Source organism: Podarcis pityusensis, assembly GCF_964106645.2.
Source record: "Podarcis pityusensis genome assembly, chromosome: 11".
In the NCBI taxonomy this organism is placed as follows: Eukaryota; Metazoa; Chordata; class Lepidosauria; order Squamata; family Lacertidae; genus Podarcis; species Podarcis pityusensis.
In genome coordinates, this window is record NC_138036.1 from 54952058 (window position 1) to 54969902 (window position 17845).

The 17845-nt window shown below is 43.7% G+C and overlaps 1 protein-coding gene across 9 annotated transcripts in view; it reads left to right on the top strand.

Moving 5' to 3' along the window:
- Positions 1-17845, top strand: part of LOC308458284 (cryptic protein-like) — a 44866-nt gene that overhangs the window by 22568 nt on the left and 4453 nt on the right. For all 9 annotated transcript variants that reach the window (XM_080973251.1, XM_080973254.1, XM_080973248.1 and 6 more), the window contains 3 exons: positions 15766-15895; positions 16781-16830; positions 16964-17137. In XM_080973251.1, coding sequence (XP_080829377.1) covers positions 15873-15895; positions 16781-16830; positions 16964-17137 — 247 coding nt within the window. In that variant the 5' untranslated portion in view covers positions 15766-15872. The remainder of the gene's footprint in view (positions 1-15765; positions 15896-16780; positions 16831-16963; positions 17138-17845) is intronic.

Here is a 17845-nt window from a genome sequence, read left to right on the forward strand (position 1 = left end):
AAGCAACAGCAGAATATACCGTATTTTTTGCACCATAACACTCACTTTTTTCCTCCTAGAAAGTAAGGGGAAATGTCTGTGCGTGTTATGGAGGAAATGCCTACGGGTGGCATGCCTACGGATTTTCCTCCTCTAAAAACTACGTGCGTGTTATGGTCGGGTGCGTGTTATAGAGCGAAAAATACGGTACCCTTTTTGGGGTCACTGCCATCGGACATTCTGTAGGGTACAGACCTATGAACAGAATTTCCCTAGATGTTCTAAATGATCTTACAGGGACCAACACTACCTCAAAGGTTTGTTGTTAGGCTTAAAACTCTGAGAAAGAAGGGGATGTAAATATAGCAACAAATCAGCTCAGGGGCTGAGTACCAAGGACAAATCCTGAACGGTGAACTGATTTGCATGCTGCACTAAGTCAAACTCTGGGACTAACTCTGGGAATAACACACATACAGAATAACACACATATGTTCTGTTAAAATATATAAGAACCTACCAAGGAATTAAACAAAACCTGTCTGTTTAGGCTAGTTTTGCTATTATGGACTTTAGGCGAAATAACTCATTGATGGTAGTGGTGCTGATATTATTTTAGAAAAGACGATATATTTACATGAAATTGAAAATGCAAACCTGGATGCTTAATCAAATGTTTGAAAACGTGTTTCTTAATTTGCGAGCTACAAAAGCCCTTTGTGTTCCAGCACGCTAAACTCTTCAAAGCTAGATGGGATATCATCTTACCTCTGATGGGTTTGAAACATTCCCTGCCATCATTTAAGTGTAAACACAATTAAAAGCTTGCTACTTTAGCCAAATACCCCCAAACAAATACCTAAGACAATACTGATCACTTTCTCTTAAATGTGTGTTAGCAGCTCCCAGCGCCTACAACCTGAAAAAGGAAAAGCAATTTCAAGAGATAATTCCCAAGTTAAGCTTAACATGTTATTCAATAGCTTTCCCTAAGAACTTGATTCTATCTGTATAGATCCTTGTAAAGTCCTTTTGTTGCTCTTGTGTACATCAGTGCTAATCTTGTTTTCAAGTTTACAACATTCAGGCATACTGAAGAGACTTAAAGCTGACAGAAAGACAACTCTCTTCATCTGCAGCCTTGGGCCTGATTTAACTGCAGTGCTATATAAAGAAGAGCTAAATTCTGCCATCCCGGCTTTGTGTTACCTTCCTTGCCCCAAGACACAACTGGGGAAACTTGGCGTTCTCTGGCTCAATTTCAGCAATTGAAACACTTGTGAAACCCTTCATTCAATTGATATACAAAGTTGGCTGCTTTCATTTGCACAAGATCAAATCCAAAACACTAAGGAAGCAGATTTTGAAGATCTCAACTTGAAACATTTTAGGAAAATGCCTAGGGAGGTTTTAGAAGCTATTACAGGAGCAGCTGTATCTGTAGCTTTGCTCAGGAACTTCTCATCCTAATGCTAAATAGCAGGGACTGGAGAACAAAAACAGCAGCTAACCCATTTCTTAATATAAAGATCTGACCCAGTGCTCAAATGAGACCAAAGCATGAACCCTTTGTGGTCTTCTAAAAACAGTAGCTATGGTAAAGGTATAAAAAGGTTAAAGACCCTGGACGGTTAAGTCCAGTCAAAGGCAACTACCGGGTTGTGGAGCTCATCTCGCTTTCAGGCCAAGGAAGCGAGCGTTTGTCCACAGACAGCTTTCCGGGTCATGTGGCCAGCAGGACTAAACTGCTTCTGGTGCAACGGAACACCATGATGGAAACCAGAGCACACAGAAACACCATTTACCTTCCTACCGCAGCGGTACCTATTTATCTACTTGTGCTGGTGTGCTTTCGAACTGCTAGGTTGGCAGGAGCTGAGACAGAGCAATGGGAGCTCACCCCATCACGGGGATTCGAACCTCCAGCCTTCTGACTGGCAAGCCCAAGAGGCTCAGTGGTTTAGACCACAGCGCCACCCGCATCCAGGACTGGGCTGTGGCCTGGAGAAGCACACCACAAAAAGCAGTTGATGTTGCAAAATCAAGTGTGAACAGGAAGGTGCAGGGGATACAAGGTGGGGGCTTAGTCAGTAAAGGCAGTGGGGAACCATGGAAACCAGTCCAGGGTAAATGCTGCAAAAAGGAGTTAGAAGAGATGCTGAGATTGTTCAAGGAGGAAGACAGACCCTCCAAATGTCCCTGTTTTCCAAGGACAGTCCCTGTTTTAGAGAAGTTGTCCCAGTTTCTGATTTGATACCAGAATATCCCACTTTTCCTTAGGACGTCCCTATTTTCATTGGAGAAATGTTGGAGGATATGGAGTTGTCCGACCCCTGAGCCATCAGAAGCCCTTTTAAAATGTTTTGTTACATTTTTATATAGTTGGAAGCCTCCCAGAGTGGCTGGGGCAACCCAGTCAGATGGGTGGGGTATAAATAGTAAAATTATTATTATGGAATGGGACTTCCCTATTTGCATCAGAGAAAGTGGGAGAGTATGGGAACGGAGATAAATTGCTGGGCATTCATTCAGAGACACCTTCTTTAAACAAAACAAATAAGTGACCTTTGTGCTGAAGGACATTACAGTGACACAGCGGGATGGGAAGAAGAAGACAAGGTATTTGTGTGGTTCTGATGATGAATGGTGCAAGGAAAACACATTCAAAAATTGGCTACACAAAGTCAACACAGTTATAGCAGAATGTCCTTCACACTACAAAACATTTTGGTTTAGACAAGCCTATCCATTTATATAGAATGTTGGCATCTGTTGTAATCAACATTTCTTCGTATTTTTTAAATGTTTTAAATTGACCTATTTAACTGTTTTTATCAAAACTTTTATTTTTCAGTTAAATATGAGGGAAGAAAAGCAGCACGAAGCTATTCAGAAAGCATAAAATTTAAGGAGTTAGAAGAAGGAGGACACTTGTCCTAAAATAAATAAATTGGTGACAATAGCTGAAGTGGAGCAAGTTTACCTCATTGTTTCACACCTTTCAAGTATGCAAGCCAAAGCTATGGAAACAAAATGCTTCGAGGAATATTGCCTCATTCTGATATTACAATAAATAAATTCCTGTGGGTGAACAAAAGCAGCCAGCATAATCACAAATATTTTGGCACCAAAATAACTAGAAATCTCACTTAAGGACTTAAGGTTAGTTTTTTTCCTTCACTTGGATCTGATGCTTTCAAGAAGGGTGACAGGAAATTCTTCAGCAAATACCTCACCACAAAAGAGGACAAAAGCTGACACAACTTTGCATGAAAATCTGCACATCCTGTTAGATGCAAATTTAGAAAGAATGGCTATAATTTAAATAGACATCAAATACATTTTACTATAGTGGGGAAGCCTGTGATCAGGTGACCTGTTTGCCGGATCAATCTGCTATCTGCTATGGAGTTGTTCTCGGGCAACTTCAATGCTCCTCCTTTTCCTTCTCATGGCTTTCTATATATCAGCTGTTGGACCAGACAGCCCTTCAACTTTTCAGACGGCCCTTCAAGTGGAGGACTGTCCTCTGTAAAATAGCACACATAAGGTCATTCTCTGTACTTTTGTAAAAAAGTAGGGCATAATCGATGATGACAGAGTAGCAGCAGTAGTGGCGGTGATAGCAGTAGAAACTCTTCCCAACTGAGAGTCCCTACATGCATACAGCTGTGCTGGTTTTGACCTATGAAACCTTAAATGGCTCAGGACCACAATACTTCTAGGACCACCTCTTTCCATATGAACCTACCTGGACCCTGAGATCATCTTCTGAGGCCCTCCTTCGTGTGCCTGCTCCTCAAGAGGTCCAGGGGGTGGCAACAAGAGAACAGGGCCTTCTCTGCAGTGGCTCCCCATCTGTGGGAAGTTCGCCTGGACCCTTCATTATACACCTTTAGGCTCCAGGCAAAAACCTTCATTTTTAACCAAGCCTTTGGTTGATCTGATTTACATCCTCTGCTCTTTTAAAATGTGGGGTTTGGGGGTGGGGTATTGGGCCATTGTTTTTATTTTGATTATGTATTTTGGGGCTTTATCTTTTGATTTTATTCTGCGAACCGCCCTGAGACCTCCGGGTATAGGGTGGTATATAAATTCAATAAATGAAGAAGAAGAAGAAGAGCTTTCAGACTTTGATTTCTTTATTTGCTGTTTGCATTTTTTCTCCAAGGAGTTCAAGGTGGCATACACGGTTGTTCCCCTCCTCATTTAATCCCCATCACAACCTCGGGAGGTAGGTTTGGCTGAGAGGAAGTGACAGGCCCAAGGTCACACAGTGAGCTTCACGGCCAAGTGAACCCTCATGTCCTAGGTCCTAGTCCAACACTCTAACCCAGGGGTCAGCAAGGTTTACCGGCCATGGGCTGGATCACTCCCACAGAAATTGTCCGTGGGCCAGACTGGCACAGCGTGATGCCAGAAATCGCATCTGCACATGTCTGCAACACCGGAAATTGCTTCTGTGCATGTCCAGTTGCTGAAAATCATGCCTGCGTAGAAGCGATTTTCGGCGTCTGGACATACGTAGACGCAATTTCTGGTATCTGCGCGTGTGCAGACGCAATTTCTGGCGCTGCTCATGAGTCCCTGCGCTGCACTGGTTTAGCACAGCGTGCGGGGGACTTGCTGAGCATGTGGCTTGGTTGGGGGGTGGCTCATGGGCTGGTAAAATGGTCTTTGTGGGCCGCATCTGGCCCAAGGGCCGCACATTGCCGACCCCTGCTCTAACCACTACACTGCACTGGCTGTCTACTTGCATAGAGGTAGGGGGACTGCAGCAGACATGTCTGACCAGTTCTCATGGTTGTGAATAATGATTCCTTCCTTCCTTTTTGTGTTTTTAAAACAAGTTTGTACCACGTTCCATCCAAAAAGAGAGATCTCACATTTAAATACTAGCAAGGAAGACACGGGTGGCGCTGTGGGTTAAATCACAGAGCCTAGGACTTGCCGATCAGAAGGTCGGTGGTTCGAATCCCCGTGATGGGGTGAGCTCCCATTGCTCGGTCCCTGCTCCTGCCAACCTAGCAGTTCGAAAGCACGTCAAAGTGCAAGTAGATAAATAGGTACCGCACCGGCGGGAAGGTAAACAGCATTTCCCTGTGCTGCTCTGGTTCTCCAGGAGCGGCTTAGTCATGCTGGCCACATGACCCGGAAGCTGTACGCCGGCTCCCTCGGCCAATAAAGTGAGATGAGCGCCGCAACCCCAGAGTTGGCCACGACTAGACCTAATGGTCAGGGGTCCCTTTACCTTTACCTAAGGAAGACAGACTTCATCAAGTTAAGAAAAAGATCTGAGTTGAACCAAACATGTTTTGCTTACTGTCTAAGATGTGGATGTCAGACAAGCCTCCTTGTAAAGGCTGTCCATATTCAGAGCAACACACCCAGAAAGGGTCTTTTTCTTGTTGCCACCCCCTTCACATCTAGCCAGGGTGGCAATTACAGAAAGGACACATGGGAGATGGATGCCATTCCTTAAGGTACCGTAAGTTTCCTTTGAGTAATAATTGCAGGTAGTTGTGATAAGCTGACCATTGCAAAACCAGTGGGTTCCAGGGTTAATCGGCCATGCATGCCAGGTCCAGCTTGACAATCCTATTATGCTAAAACACTGCAAAAACAAAGAGGAAGGGTCATTTCCAGTTTGCAGTGTTTAGTCTTGCAGCACTGTAAATAAAGCTTGATTGAAATTTCCAGGGCCAGTTCCTTAATGTCTCCAGTCTTATCTTGCTTCTGATAAAGGTGGAGGAGAGAGCCCAAGCAATCGCTTTCCAATGGACTTTCTTGACACCAAATATTGGAAGCCATTCAGCAGTTTAGTGCCAAACTTTTTGCAGGCCAGTCAAGGGAGAACAGCAGCTCAGCGTTCTACATCTGTTGGTTTAATGCCTATACCATTTTTTGGTGCATGCCATGAGAAGAAAGGGACAGAACAGGGCAACGTGGTGAGAAACACTTCCCAGTTGTTTTACCGTTGCCTTTCAGTTAAGTCAGCCTTCTGATCTTAGCAAATGGCATCAAGTGTGAAATTTCATCTATTACACTCTCTCTCTCTCTCTCTCTCACACACACACACACACACACACACACACACTATTTTTAATATACCTGTAGGAATAGGAGTCTTTGTATTAGGAATATACCCAGGTCAGAAATAGCATTTAAATAAAGATTATCTCTCCTGAAAACTAATAACTGTGCTGTTTCCCTGTTTGTTCTACCTTCAATTACAGTATTGTAAGGGCAAATATAAGCCTTGGATGCTGAGAGAGAGTTCTGGTTCTTTTATATGTTTTTCTTCAGGGTTTCTTCCTTTATTAAAGAGTGCGTTTTTAAGAAAGTTCATCACAAATGTAACATAGAAATATAAACATATTTCATGCAATATAATACTATACAACTTATAAATATATTAGTTATAAGTGCAGTGTTGATGTCTAATACACAATCACATCATTAGTCATTAACTAGGGCTAAATAATACTACAGTCCTGAGAGGAAAATAACCTGAGATCAATCATTCCCTAACTCATTTATTTCATCTGTGCTCTTGGCTCTTACATTTCCCCCAACAAAAGAGATGGATTTACTGGGTGGTATTGCGTGGTGGCGTTGTGGGTTAAACCACAGAGCCTAGGACTTGCCGATCAGAAGGTTGGTGGTTCGAATCCCTGCGGCGGGGTGAGCTCCCGTTGCTTGGTCCCTGCTCCTGCCAACCTAGCATTTCGAAAGCACGTCAAAGTGCAAGTAGATAAATAGGTACCGCTCCAGCGGGAAGGTAAACAGTGTTTCTGTGCGCTGCTCTGGTTCGCCAGAAGTGGCTTAGTCATGCTGGCCACATGACCTGGAAGCTGTACACCGGCTCCCTCGGCCAATAAAGTGAGATGAGTGCTGCAACCCCAGAGTCGGCCACGACTGGACCTAATGGTCAGGGGTCCCTTTACCTTTACCTTTATTCAACTAAGTTTTAGTTAGAGTAGATCTGTTGAAATTAATGAACCTAACTTAGTCATGTTCATGTTTTACTCTGAGTAAAGCTTAGCTGAATACCAACCACGGAGTATTGCACTCTGTTGGTTCAATATTAGAGAAACAAACTCAATTTTTCTATAAAAAACTTTATCTCATTGTGTACCCTCTTTATGCAAACTGTAAGCAACCACAGAAAGTTTTGTAAAAATTAGAAATTAATCTGAATATTGTATGGAGTACAGTGTCTTAATGTTCACAGTCACCTTACATTACACAACCATATTGACTATGGAACCAACTACCTGTCCCAAAGGATTTCTGGTGGTCGTCAAAACAAAAATAGGTTTTTGAAAACTCTGCTATGAACATAAGCATAATGAAGCCTGGAAAATCCCAAGCATGCTTTCTCAGAAGCATGTCTCCTGATTCTAATAGTATTTACTTCTAAACAGCTATGCCATCCACAAATTCCTTTACAAGGTTGATTGTGTTATTAAAATTTTACAAAAGAACCAAAAAAAATTTTTTTTTACAAAGGAACTAAAATGAGTCTTAAACATATCCTGTCTTAAGTTTATCCAGGCAATATAAAGTAATTTCTCTGGCATATATAAGTGATAGTCAAAACCTAATGTCAGGGCTGCCTCAAGTCTCAGCTCACAAAAGACCAACGCCTTTCTTTTCTTATATACAAAAGTGTTTATTGCAGTTCATTGTTTGCTTCACATCCGAGGCGCGCAGCCCTACGTCTGTTAGGCTTAGACCGCTGAAGTCCCTTCTGAATCCGTCCCTCCCCTGCACCAGTTTAAGAGGCTTGCGCTGCTCCACCTCTTTCTCTCTTTCCTTTTCCGCAGGGTCTTTCTGCCCGCTGGGGTTTCGCCCCTCCTGGATTCCTCCGACGCGGAATCAGACTGCTCTTGCCCCCTCCTGCGGGCTTTGGGACCTGGCCCCTCCTCCGGGCTCCCTGTACTTCCGCGCGCCTCTACATTTGAACTTGGCGCGCGCGCCCATCCCCTAACTTTCCTTTTGACAGCTACGCTACTCAGTGGCGTAGCGTGGGGGGTGCAGGGGGGGCCGGCCGCACCGGGCGCAACATCTGGGGGTTAGGGTTAGGGGGCGCAAATCCACAGGTTAGGGGGCGCAAATCCACGGGTTAGGGGACGCAAATTACTTGCCTTGCCCCGGGTGCTGACAACCCACTCTACGCCACTGACGCTACTCCCTTCACTACTCCCCTCCCCTTCCGGGAGGGTGGCTTGCTCCGACCTCCCTCCTTTCTCTACTGCCGGAGCCGCCTCCCCTGATACACTGGAACCTCCACCCCCTTCGCTGCACTCTGGCAGGGAGGCTGGTCCTGACGCCCAGCTGCCACTTTGGGATCCCCCGCTGGCCCCCTGCTCCTGACACGTCCCCCCTGGGGCTCCCCTGGCCTTGACCACCGGCGCCCCCTTCTGGGAATCCTCTGATTCGCTGGAAAGACTCATGGAATCTCTAGAGTCATTGTCATCCTCTTCCTTGCTGTCCTGGGATTCATCCCCATCGCTCTCCATCTCCTGCCTACCCTGTGCCTCTGTCCCTGAACCCCTGACACCTAAGAACGTCAAAGGTTTACATATACAGACGCAAAATGTAAGTGAAAGTGGATATTCATCTTGAATTGGGATTTCAAAAAAAGTGTTACCAAGTTTTGAAAAGCAGCAGTTCTGCAGTGCTTTTGTAGAACATCTGAAGTAATGTTACCTAGACCCTTTAGTTATAATTAGCAGCCTTGTATTTATATAAGTGAAGATACTGACTGAGAATTTCTTCCCTGGTTCTGAATACAGCAACCATTTTATGACCGCAGCAGCACTCGCTGACCTGGAATGCAAAATATTAGTCTGTTAAAAAAACACACACATTAACTTGATGGCCGCTGACCTAGGATGAAATTATTTGGAAGCAAGAATTATTAATTTTTGAGGGAGGGTTGGGTGGGTGATCCTGGAGCGAAGAAAACCAAGTGAGGCTTGGTGGAAGGGGTCATCCTCTTTTCTTTGGCCTTAGCCCCACCCCTGGCCGACCATCCATTGTGCTCCCTGGCGGAGGGCTGGTCAAAGGCCAACCCAAGCAGGTGGAAGGCACCCGTCCAGGTAAGCCCCCGCTTGGTGCCGCAAACCCCACCCACCTGTAGGGAAGGGAGGGCGGAAAATGTGGCAGTCACACACAGCTGTGTGATATACATTGGACAAAAATGTAAAAGAAGAGCCAGTCATTTTATTTTTATTTTTAAAAATCAAATTTAGATGGAAATAATTCTAATGGAGAAAACCGCTGCAGAGGCATCTTGTACTGCAAGGTGCATATTCTGGTCTTCAGTCATGGATAGCTTGTCCATACTTTTTAAAATTTTATAGTACTGTACAGAGCTGTAGATGCGGGACGCGGGTGGCGCTGTGGGTAAAACCTCAGTGCCTAGGACTTGCTGATCGTAAGGTCGGCGGTTCGAATCCCCGCAGCGGGGTGAGCTCCCGTCGTTCGGTCCCAGCTCCTGCCCACCTAGCAGTTCGAAAGCACCCCTAAGTGCAAGTAGATAAATAGGTACCACTTTATAACAGGAAGGTAAACGGCGTTTCTGTGTGCTGCGCTGGTGCTGGCTCGCCAGTTGCAGCTTCGTCACGGCCACGTGACCCGGAAGTGTCTTCGGACGGCGCCGGCTCCCGGCCTCTTGAGCGAGATGAGCGCGCAACCCTAGAGTCGGTCACGACTGGCCCGTATGGGCAGGGGTACCTTTACCTTTTACAGAGCTGTAGAAAGCTGCTTCCAGATGATTTTGGCTTTCAGCCATACTCTTCAGCTCTTATGGCCAATTGTCTGGGATGATGTTCATCAATATCTGGAGAGCCACAAGTTCCCTATCCTTGCTGTAGAGTAAAATACTAAAGTGGCTGGTTTTTGTTCCACCAAGGGAAAATATCTGCATACCTGCATTTTCTCCCTTGCGCAGTAAAAGGCAATTGGTTTTAGCAGTTTTATACTGTACAACACTTTCAACGTGTATATCAAATGACAGCATAAAATATGATAAATAAATAAATATCGACAGAGCCTCTCCGTTATGAAACGAGCATAGGAGTACGGGTAAATGCTATTTCTCATGTTCACTTACTTGAACAGGCTGAAATGATAACCACAATGTATTGGAGGTTTTAAAATGTGGAAGGCTACAAATATAGATCCCAGTGGAGGTGAACGTGAGGTGGAAGTGAAACTGAAGAAGCAAGCTAAGTCGATAACCACTTCTGGGCTATGAGAAAATCAGGCAAAACATCTGTTGAAAAACAAGACCAAGATGTATTTGAAGGAATAGGCAAACTGTCCTCTGAGTACAAAAGCAAAACTCACCAGACCAAATAGGTCTGTAATGCTTGTCCGTAGAAAGTTGCCAGTGCTTTAAAAACACAGGGAAGAGTGGAGAGGCCAACAGAATAAATGCATTCATTAGTACAGTAATACTGTAGTATATATAGGTGAAACTCGGAAAATTAGAATATCGTGGAAAAGTTCGTTTATTTCAGTAATTCAACTTAAAAGGTGAAACTAATATATGAGATAGACTCATGACATGCAAAGCGAGATACGTCAAGCCTTTATTTGTTATAATTGTGATGATCATGGCGTACAGCTGATGAAAACCCCAAATTAACACCTTTAAGACCAACTAAGTTAGTTCTTGGTATGAGCTTTCGTGTGCAAGCACACTTCTGAAGAAGTGTGCTTGCACACGAAAGCTCATACCAAGAACTAACTTAGTTGGTCTTAAAGGTGCTACTGGAAGGATTTTTTTATTTTGATTATGGCAGACCAACACGGCTACCTATCTGCAACCCAAATTAACAGTCTCAGAAAATTAGAATATTAAATGAAATCAGCAAAACAAGGATTGCAAATAGACCAATATTGGACCTCTGAGAAGTAGAAGCATGCATATGTACTCAGTCCTTGGTTTGGGCCCCTTTTGCATCAATTACCGCCTCAATGTGGCATGGCATGGATGCTATCAGCCTGTGGCACTGCTGAGGTGTTATGGAAGACCAGGATGCTTCAATAGCAGGTTCAATGCCCATGGGATTACTGTGCTTGATTGGCCAGCAAACCCGCCTGACCTGAACCCCATAGAGAATCTATGGGGCATTGCCAAGAGAAAGATGAGAGACATGAGACCAAGCAATGCAGAAGAGCTGAAGGCTGCTATTGAAGCTTCCTGGTCTTCCCTAACACCTCAGCAGTGCCACAGGCTGATAGCAGTAATTACTGATTGAGGCAGTAATTGATGCAAAAGAGGCAAGGAAGCTCCTGCAGCCAATCAGAAGCCATGGAAACTGCGTCAGACGTTTGGGTTCCAAAGAACGTTTGCAAACTGGAACACTCACTTCTGGGTTTGCAGCGTTAGGGAGCCAAACGTTTGACTCGCAAGGCGTTCAACTTCCAAGGTACGACTGTGTTTAGTCACGTGTCAAAAACTCAAAATGTATATGCCACTTTATTGCAATAACACCTCAAAGTGGTTTACCCAAAAAATAAAATAGTAAAATTATCAAGAAGCAAGTTTAAAGCAGGTGTTTCAAACATTCAAAAGGTAACAGTAGTCAACAGGAAGCAGAAAGATATTAAATCACGTGCCAGCAGTCTGCTTGCCTGGATAGGCTTGTTTCAACAATGTTTTAAGCAGGAAAGAGTATTGCCATTAGGCAAAGAGTTTTACATTTATCGGGACGCGGGTGGCGCTGTGGGTAAAAGCCTCAGCACCTAGGGCTTGCCGATCGAAAGGTCGGCTGTTCGAATCCCCGCGGCGGGGTGCGCTCCCGTTGCTCGGTCCCAGCGCCTGCCAACCTAGCAGTTCGAAAGCACCCCCGGGTGCAAGTAGATAAATAGGGACCGCTTACTGGCGGGAAGGTAAACGGCGTTTCCGTGTGCTGCGCTGGTTCGCCAGATGCCGCTTGTCATGCTGGCCACGTGACCCGGAAGTGTCTGCGGACAGCGCTGGCCCCCGGCCTCTTGAGTGAGATGGGCGCACAACCCTAGAGTCTGTCAAGACTGGCCCGTACGGGCAGGGGTACCTTTACCTTTACCTTTACCTTTACCTTTACATTTATCATTTCCAGTAATCATGAAACGAGTATAATGTAATCCCTGTAACAGTCACAGTTCTACAGATTGAAGTAGCCATGATAAGGCAATCACACAATTAAACGGGTCCCAAGTTGTTGCTAATCCTAACACCATGAACTTGGCCCAGGAGCAAATCAGCAAGGAGTGCAGATCTCTTGAGCAGAGGTGCTATTTTGCTCACAGGGTCTTAATCCTGTCAGAAACTATACTGCAGCACTCTGTACTAATTTTATCTCCTGGATCAAGCAGGGATCCTACCCACCCACATTATTTCAACACAGTGGGGGGCGGGCTTTGAATGCCATTTCTCCAACACTGGAGTCATGCCAACAGAAGCCGCCATGCCAACATCTTTTTTTTTAAAAAAAATGATATTTATTGAAAATTTTTTAGAATTACAAAAGAGAACAAAGCAGAAAAAGAAAAAGAAAAAAACAAAGAAAAAACAAACCACATCAAACAATACAAATTCAAAAAACCAAAAATACACCACAAACACACAAAAACAAATCCATCATTCTCGAATCCTCAACTTTCATTACCTTCTTTCTTTGACCTCCTCCTCCTCCCTTTTTTTGTATCCTAGTTGTTAATTGTCGCAGCAAATCCTTTCCATATTTCATAATATTCTGTCATTACATTACCTTAATCTATTTTCATCTTATCTTATAAAGAACCTTAAAACTTGAAACTTAAATCTTATTTTTACCAACTTCTCATAACCATAATATTCTTACCTAATTCTTTAAACATTTTTGCTAAAGCCAAGTAATTTCGTTCCAACATTTTTCTAACATTCATCAATTTTATAAAACAATCCTAGTAATAAAAAAAAAGAAATAAAAACAATCCAATCTTCATCCAGCGTCCCTTCCTCCTGGTCCCGGGTTTTGTCAGTCCTTTTTATCCCAATGATCTAGCGCATTAACCTGGTAACCTTATATCCGAGGCCCTTAAATCCCTTCCATGTCCCTTCCGCAGCTCTTCTTCATATTCTCCTTTCACTCGTGGGAACTCCAGCTTGGCAATGTTTTTGACCCTTTTCAACAAATCAGCCCCTTTTCCATAGTCCAGACTCAACTCCATGTGGTATTTAAAAACATGTTTCAGAATCCCTCCAGAATTAAGAGCCCCCACAGCCCCAAACATCTCACGGCCCATTGCCAGACTTGAAAAGTCCAAACATCCCTGCATAGGGGGGGGTCTATCCAACCCCCCATTTCCAAACCAGTCCAAACTTTATCTTTCCAAATCTGGCTTTTTCCAAGTTCATGCCAACATCAAGGGCAGGGCAAGAAGGCAGTGCCTCACCCCAGGGCCGGATTTAGGTTTGATGAGGCCCTCAGCTACTGAAGGTAATGGTGCCCTTTATATGTCCAGCTGTCCTTTGTCAACAACAAATTGTCACTGTTTTCTGTGTTGAATATATGCTATATGATAATTTATGGACCTAATAGGTATCTAAAGCCATTTGCACATGTTGCCATGCAGCCAGTCCATGCAGAATGTAGGCACCCTATACAGTGGTACCTCTGGTTGCGAACGGGATCCATTCCAGAGTCCCTTTTGCAACCTGAAAGGAACACAACCCATGTCTGCACACGCATGGATCATGATTCACAGCTTCTGCGCATGCCCGTGACGTCATTTTGCGCATCGGTGCATGTGTAAACCGGTGAAACCCGGAAGTAACCCTTTCCAGTACTTCTGGGTCGCCGTGGGACGCAACCTGAAAAAACATATAATGAAGCAAACATAACATGAGGTATGACTGTATAAAGAAATGAGCAAACCAGTGATATTTTAGGGAACAGGCTAGCAGGCGGGGCCCATTACTTACATCATAGGAGCCTACACAACAGAAAACACTGTTGCTGTAGGTAGGTTTTATTTTGTTTGTTTGTTATCTTATATTTTGGAAATGTGCATCCAGTTTTTTTCCTTTAATTTTTTGGGGAGATATAGCTTGTTTAGCTTATATATAAATCCAGCACTGCCTGCATAATGGTTCCATTCATTTCGTGGAGTTTCCTTGACAAGCTGATTCATGACTGGGTGGGTTTCAGAAACAGCTCCCTGTCTAGAGTCTTCTTAATCACTCTCCTTTTTATGACAGGCAGTGCTGTATAGTGGTTAGGATGTCAGGCTGGGATGTGGGAGACCCAGGGTTCAAATCTCCACTCAGCCATGAAGCTCCCTGAGAAACTTTGAGCCAGTTGTTTGTTTTTCAGCCTAACCACGTCAGGTGGCTGTTGTGAGGGGGAAATGGAAGGAAGGAAAAGCAGAATCTAAAGGAAAAGTGAAGTAAATAAGTCAATTTTTTAAATGCAGGTAAAAGCGAAAAGCTAAGTAACAACTTGGGATGCGGTTGGCGCTGTGGGTTAAACCACAGAGCCTAGGACTTGGGGATCAGAAGGTCGGCGGTTCGAATCCCCGTGATGGGGTGAGCTCCCGTTGCTCGGTCCCTGCTCCTGCCCACCTAGCAGTTCAAAAGCACCTCAAAGTGCAAGTAGATAAATAGGTACCACTCCAGTGGGAAGGTAAACAGCGTTTCTGTGCACTGCTCTGGTTCACCAGAAGCGGCTTAGTCATGCTGGCCACATGACCCAGAAGATGTTCGCTGGCTCCCTCGGCCAGTAAAGCGAGATGAGCACCGCAACCCCAGAGTCGTCCACGACTGGACCTAATGGTCAGGGGTCCCTTTACCTTTAAGTAACAACTTACAAGCGACCTGTCCTCTTGCCAAGCTATCCTATATGTGGCCATCTTTCTCCATCTCTATGTTGGTAAGATGCAAAGGACAAAATATGACCTCTGTACCTTTAGCACTTGTGTAGAAGAGGGGCAAGTTATAGCTTGCCAAAATCCTGCCTTCAATACCACTATTAAAGATTTGGAGTCCCCCTTTCCAGTTTTGTGTCCAGTCACCATATTCCAGCCTTTTGACCTGTCCCCTAAAAATAATATTTAAGCAAACAGAAAAAAAACCACAGAGTTGGGCAATGCCTTCAGCAGGACCAAGCTAAAAGGCATGGAAATGTGGTGTGCTTTAAAGTTCTCCACAACTCTACATCAGGCGAGATGCTACACACGTTAAGGAGTGGTTGCAGGAGAAGAAGAAGAAGAAGAAGAAGAAGAAGAAGAAGAAGAAGAAGAGGAAGAAAGATTGAAGCTGGCTGTTATAGCCATAAAGTAGTAATAGTAATTTATTATTTGTACCCTGCCCATCTGGCTGGGTTTCCCTAGCCACTCTGGGCGGCTTCCAACAAAGATTAAAAATACGTTAAAGTCTTCTTATAGATATTGTGCAATCCATATGCTAGACTCAATCTAATTCCCAAGTGATGAGATACCATGTTCACATTGATGATGTTGCAAAGCATTGCACCCACTAGGTGAAGACCAATGCTAAAGCAGATTCCTAGTGAAGAATCAACTTTACCGCCTGCTGTGCTTGTGAGTGACTTCTCCCCCTCCAGCCAGAAGTGTTTATGTATCTTTGGGGAGGGGTAGGAACCAGTCAGCTCAGAGAGATTAGAACTGATGGGTTGTACCTCTACAAAGCATTTACCAGCAGAGGAGCTACTAGGAGCCATATATTTGTCCTGTGATGCTCTAGGCTAGAGATACATACATATGCCCTTTTTTCTGTTGCTATAGTTACTCCTTCTATGTTTGGAGTACAGACAACTACACAGAACAGCCTAAAGAGCTCTCCCTTGGAAACTGCATTGGAACTAAAGGTCCTTTAAAAAAACGGCAGGAAAATGTATTGGAAACAAAACACCAGGTAAGTCTGCTTTTTTTCCTCCTATAATTGCCTTGACTTCAAGGAAGCACCTTCTTAATCTTTGCATGCACAGAGGCAAATTTTAAGCAAATTTTAGACATGCAAAAGCTTGCTATTTTGGCTCCAGCGAGAGTAAATGGTAATTGACAGAGCTGTAGAAGGCTTTACTAATTAGACTACAAATGTATTTAGGAAGCAGATGCCCTGGCGATATTATGAAAGAGAATGCAGCTGTTAAACTAGGATTCTATGGATGTGCAGGATAGCACCCTTCATTTGGCAACTGTGGTGGCTGAGCCATTCAGCTGCTTTACTCTAGTTTTTAAGAGTAAGATTCTCAGCTTGAAGTCTCATTGAATTTAGTTTTGACTTGCAGCACAGTACAAAAGCATGTCTACTCAGAAGTAAGTCCTGCTGAGTTCAATGGGGCTTACTCGCAGGTAAGCAGCAAGAGCATTGCAGCCTCACTCCTTAGTGGGTGATAGCCAACTAAGCCATTATTAGAGCAGAGCCATTGCAATCAATGCACTTAAGTGTTTTTAGTGGGTCTACTCTTGAGTATGACTTATGCCGCTTGTCACGCAGTGTGTTTAGTATTGCATTCTTTACCTTACGATTAAGATGACATTCCTATGTACTAACTTACACCATGAGACAATTTATGGGATATCATTGAGTTTATTATGACATGAACCACTTTGGTGTTTCTTGTTTGCAAATGAAAAAAATAGCATGGAAACCTTTTTATTAAATAAAGTACCTGGGAGTCATGTCCCACTGAATTACCGTAAGTGGGATTTACTTCTGAGTAGACATGCCTTGGCATGTACCTTTCTCTCAAGCCCTTTTCTATATAAACTATTTCTTCTGATTTTGCATTTCTAGGTTTATTTTAGCAGTGAGTCTGGCCTTGCAAAGTATTCACTTTGGGAAAGGTGAGAAGCTCCCTCTTCTTCTGTCTATTTTTTTTTTTTTTTTTGTCTCAACACTGTTAAATGTGTGCACTTTTTTAATAAAACACACAAACCTATATCATCTTATTTTTTTTATCACCTTGTCTCCTATAAGGGTCCAGACACGAGCAAATACAGGATGCTGGAGAAATTGCTGGTGCCACAGTCCCAAAGGATAACATCAAAGACCAACTCACCACATTAAATATCTTCAGTGAGATGAACCAGAGTTATGAGAGCAGGAAACAGCTCAATAAGCCAATAGTGCCTTTCATTGGTCTTACTGAAAGTAGGTAACAATGTCATTTGCCATCTTTATGCTGCCAAAACAATCATTATATACTGCAGAGATGGCCTATGGCCCTCGCGATGTCATTGGATTCCAACTGGTCCCAGCCATCTGTATTTGCAGAAATAACAGAGACAAAAAGTCTGGTATAGAGTTTTGAAATGTATATAGTCTTGAGCAAAGGAGGCCCAAGCTCAAATCTTTGCTCTGCCACCAAACCTCCTGGGAATGCAATCCCAGATATGTTTACCTGGAGGTAAAACCCATTGTGTTCAATGGGGCTTCTTTCTACCTAAGTGTTTTCAGGATTGCAGCCTAAATTTTAACCTATCCTAACTCACAGGGTTGTTGTGAGACTAAACTGAGGGACACCTCTAAAGCTCCTTGCAGGAAGGGTGGGATAAAAATGTAATAAATGCACATGTGTCCATTGGGAATCTGCTGTCAATTAACCCCAACCCTTGTGCCATTTCTAATTTAATACTCAAATGTTCATGGGTGCCAATTCTGTGGAAATATTTTATGCTGGTTCAAGCAGTTTTTATGCTGTTGTATATCTGAACAGGATCTTAATAATAATAAATTATTAGTAATAATAATAATAATAATAATAATAATACCCCGTCCATCTGGCTGGGTTTCCCCAGCCACTCTGGGCAGCTTCCAACAAAATATTAAAAATACAATAAAACATCAAACATAAAAAAC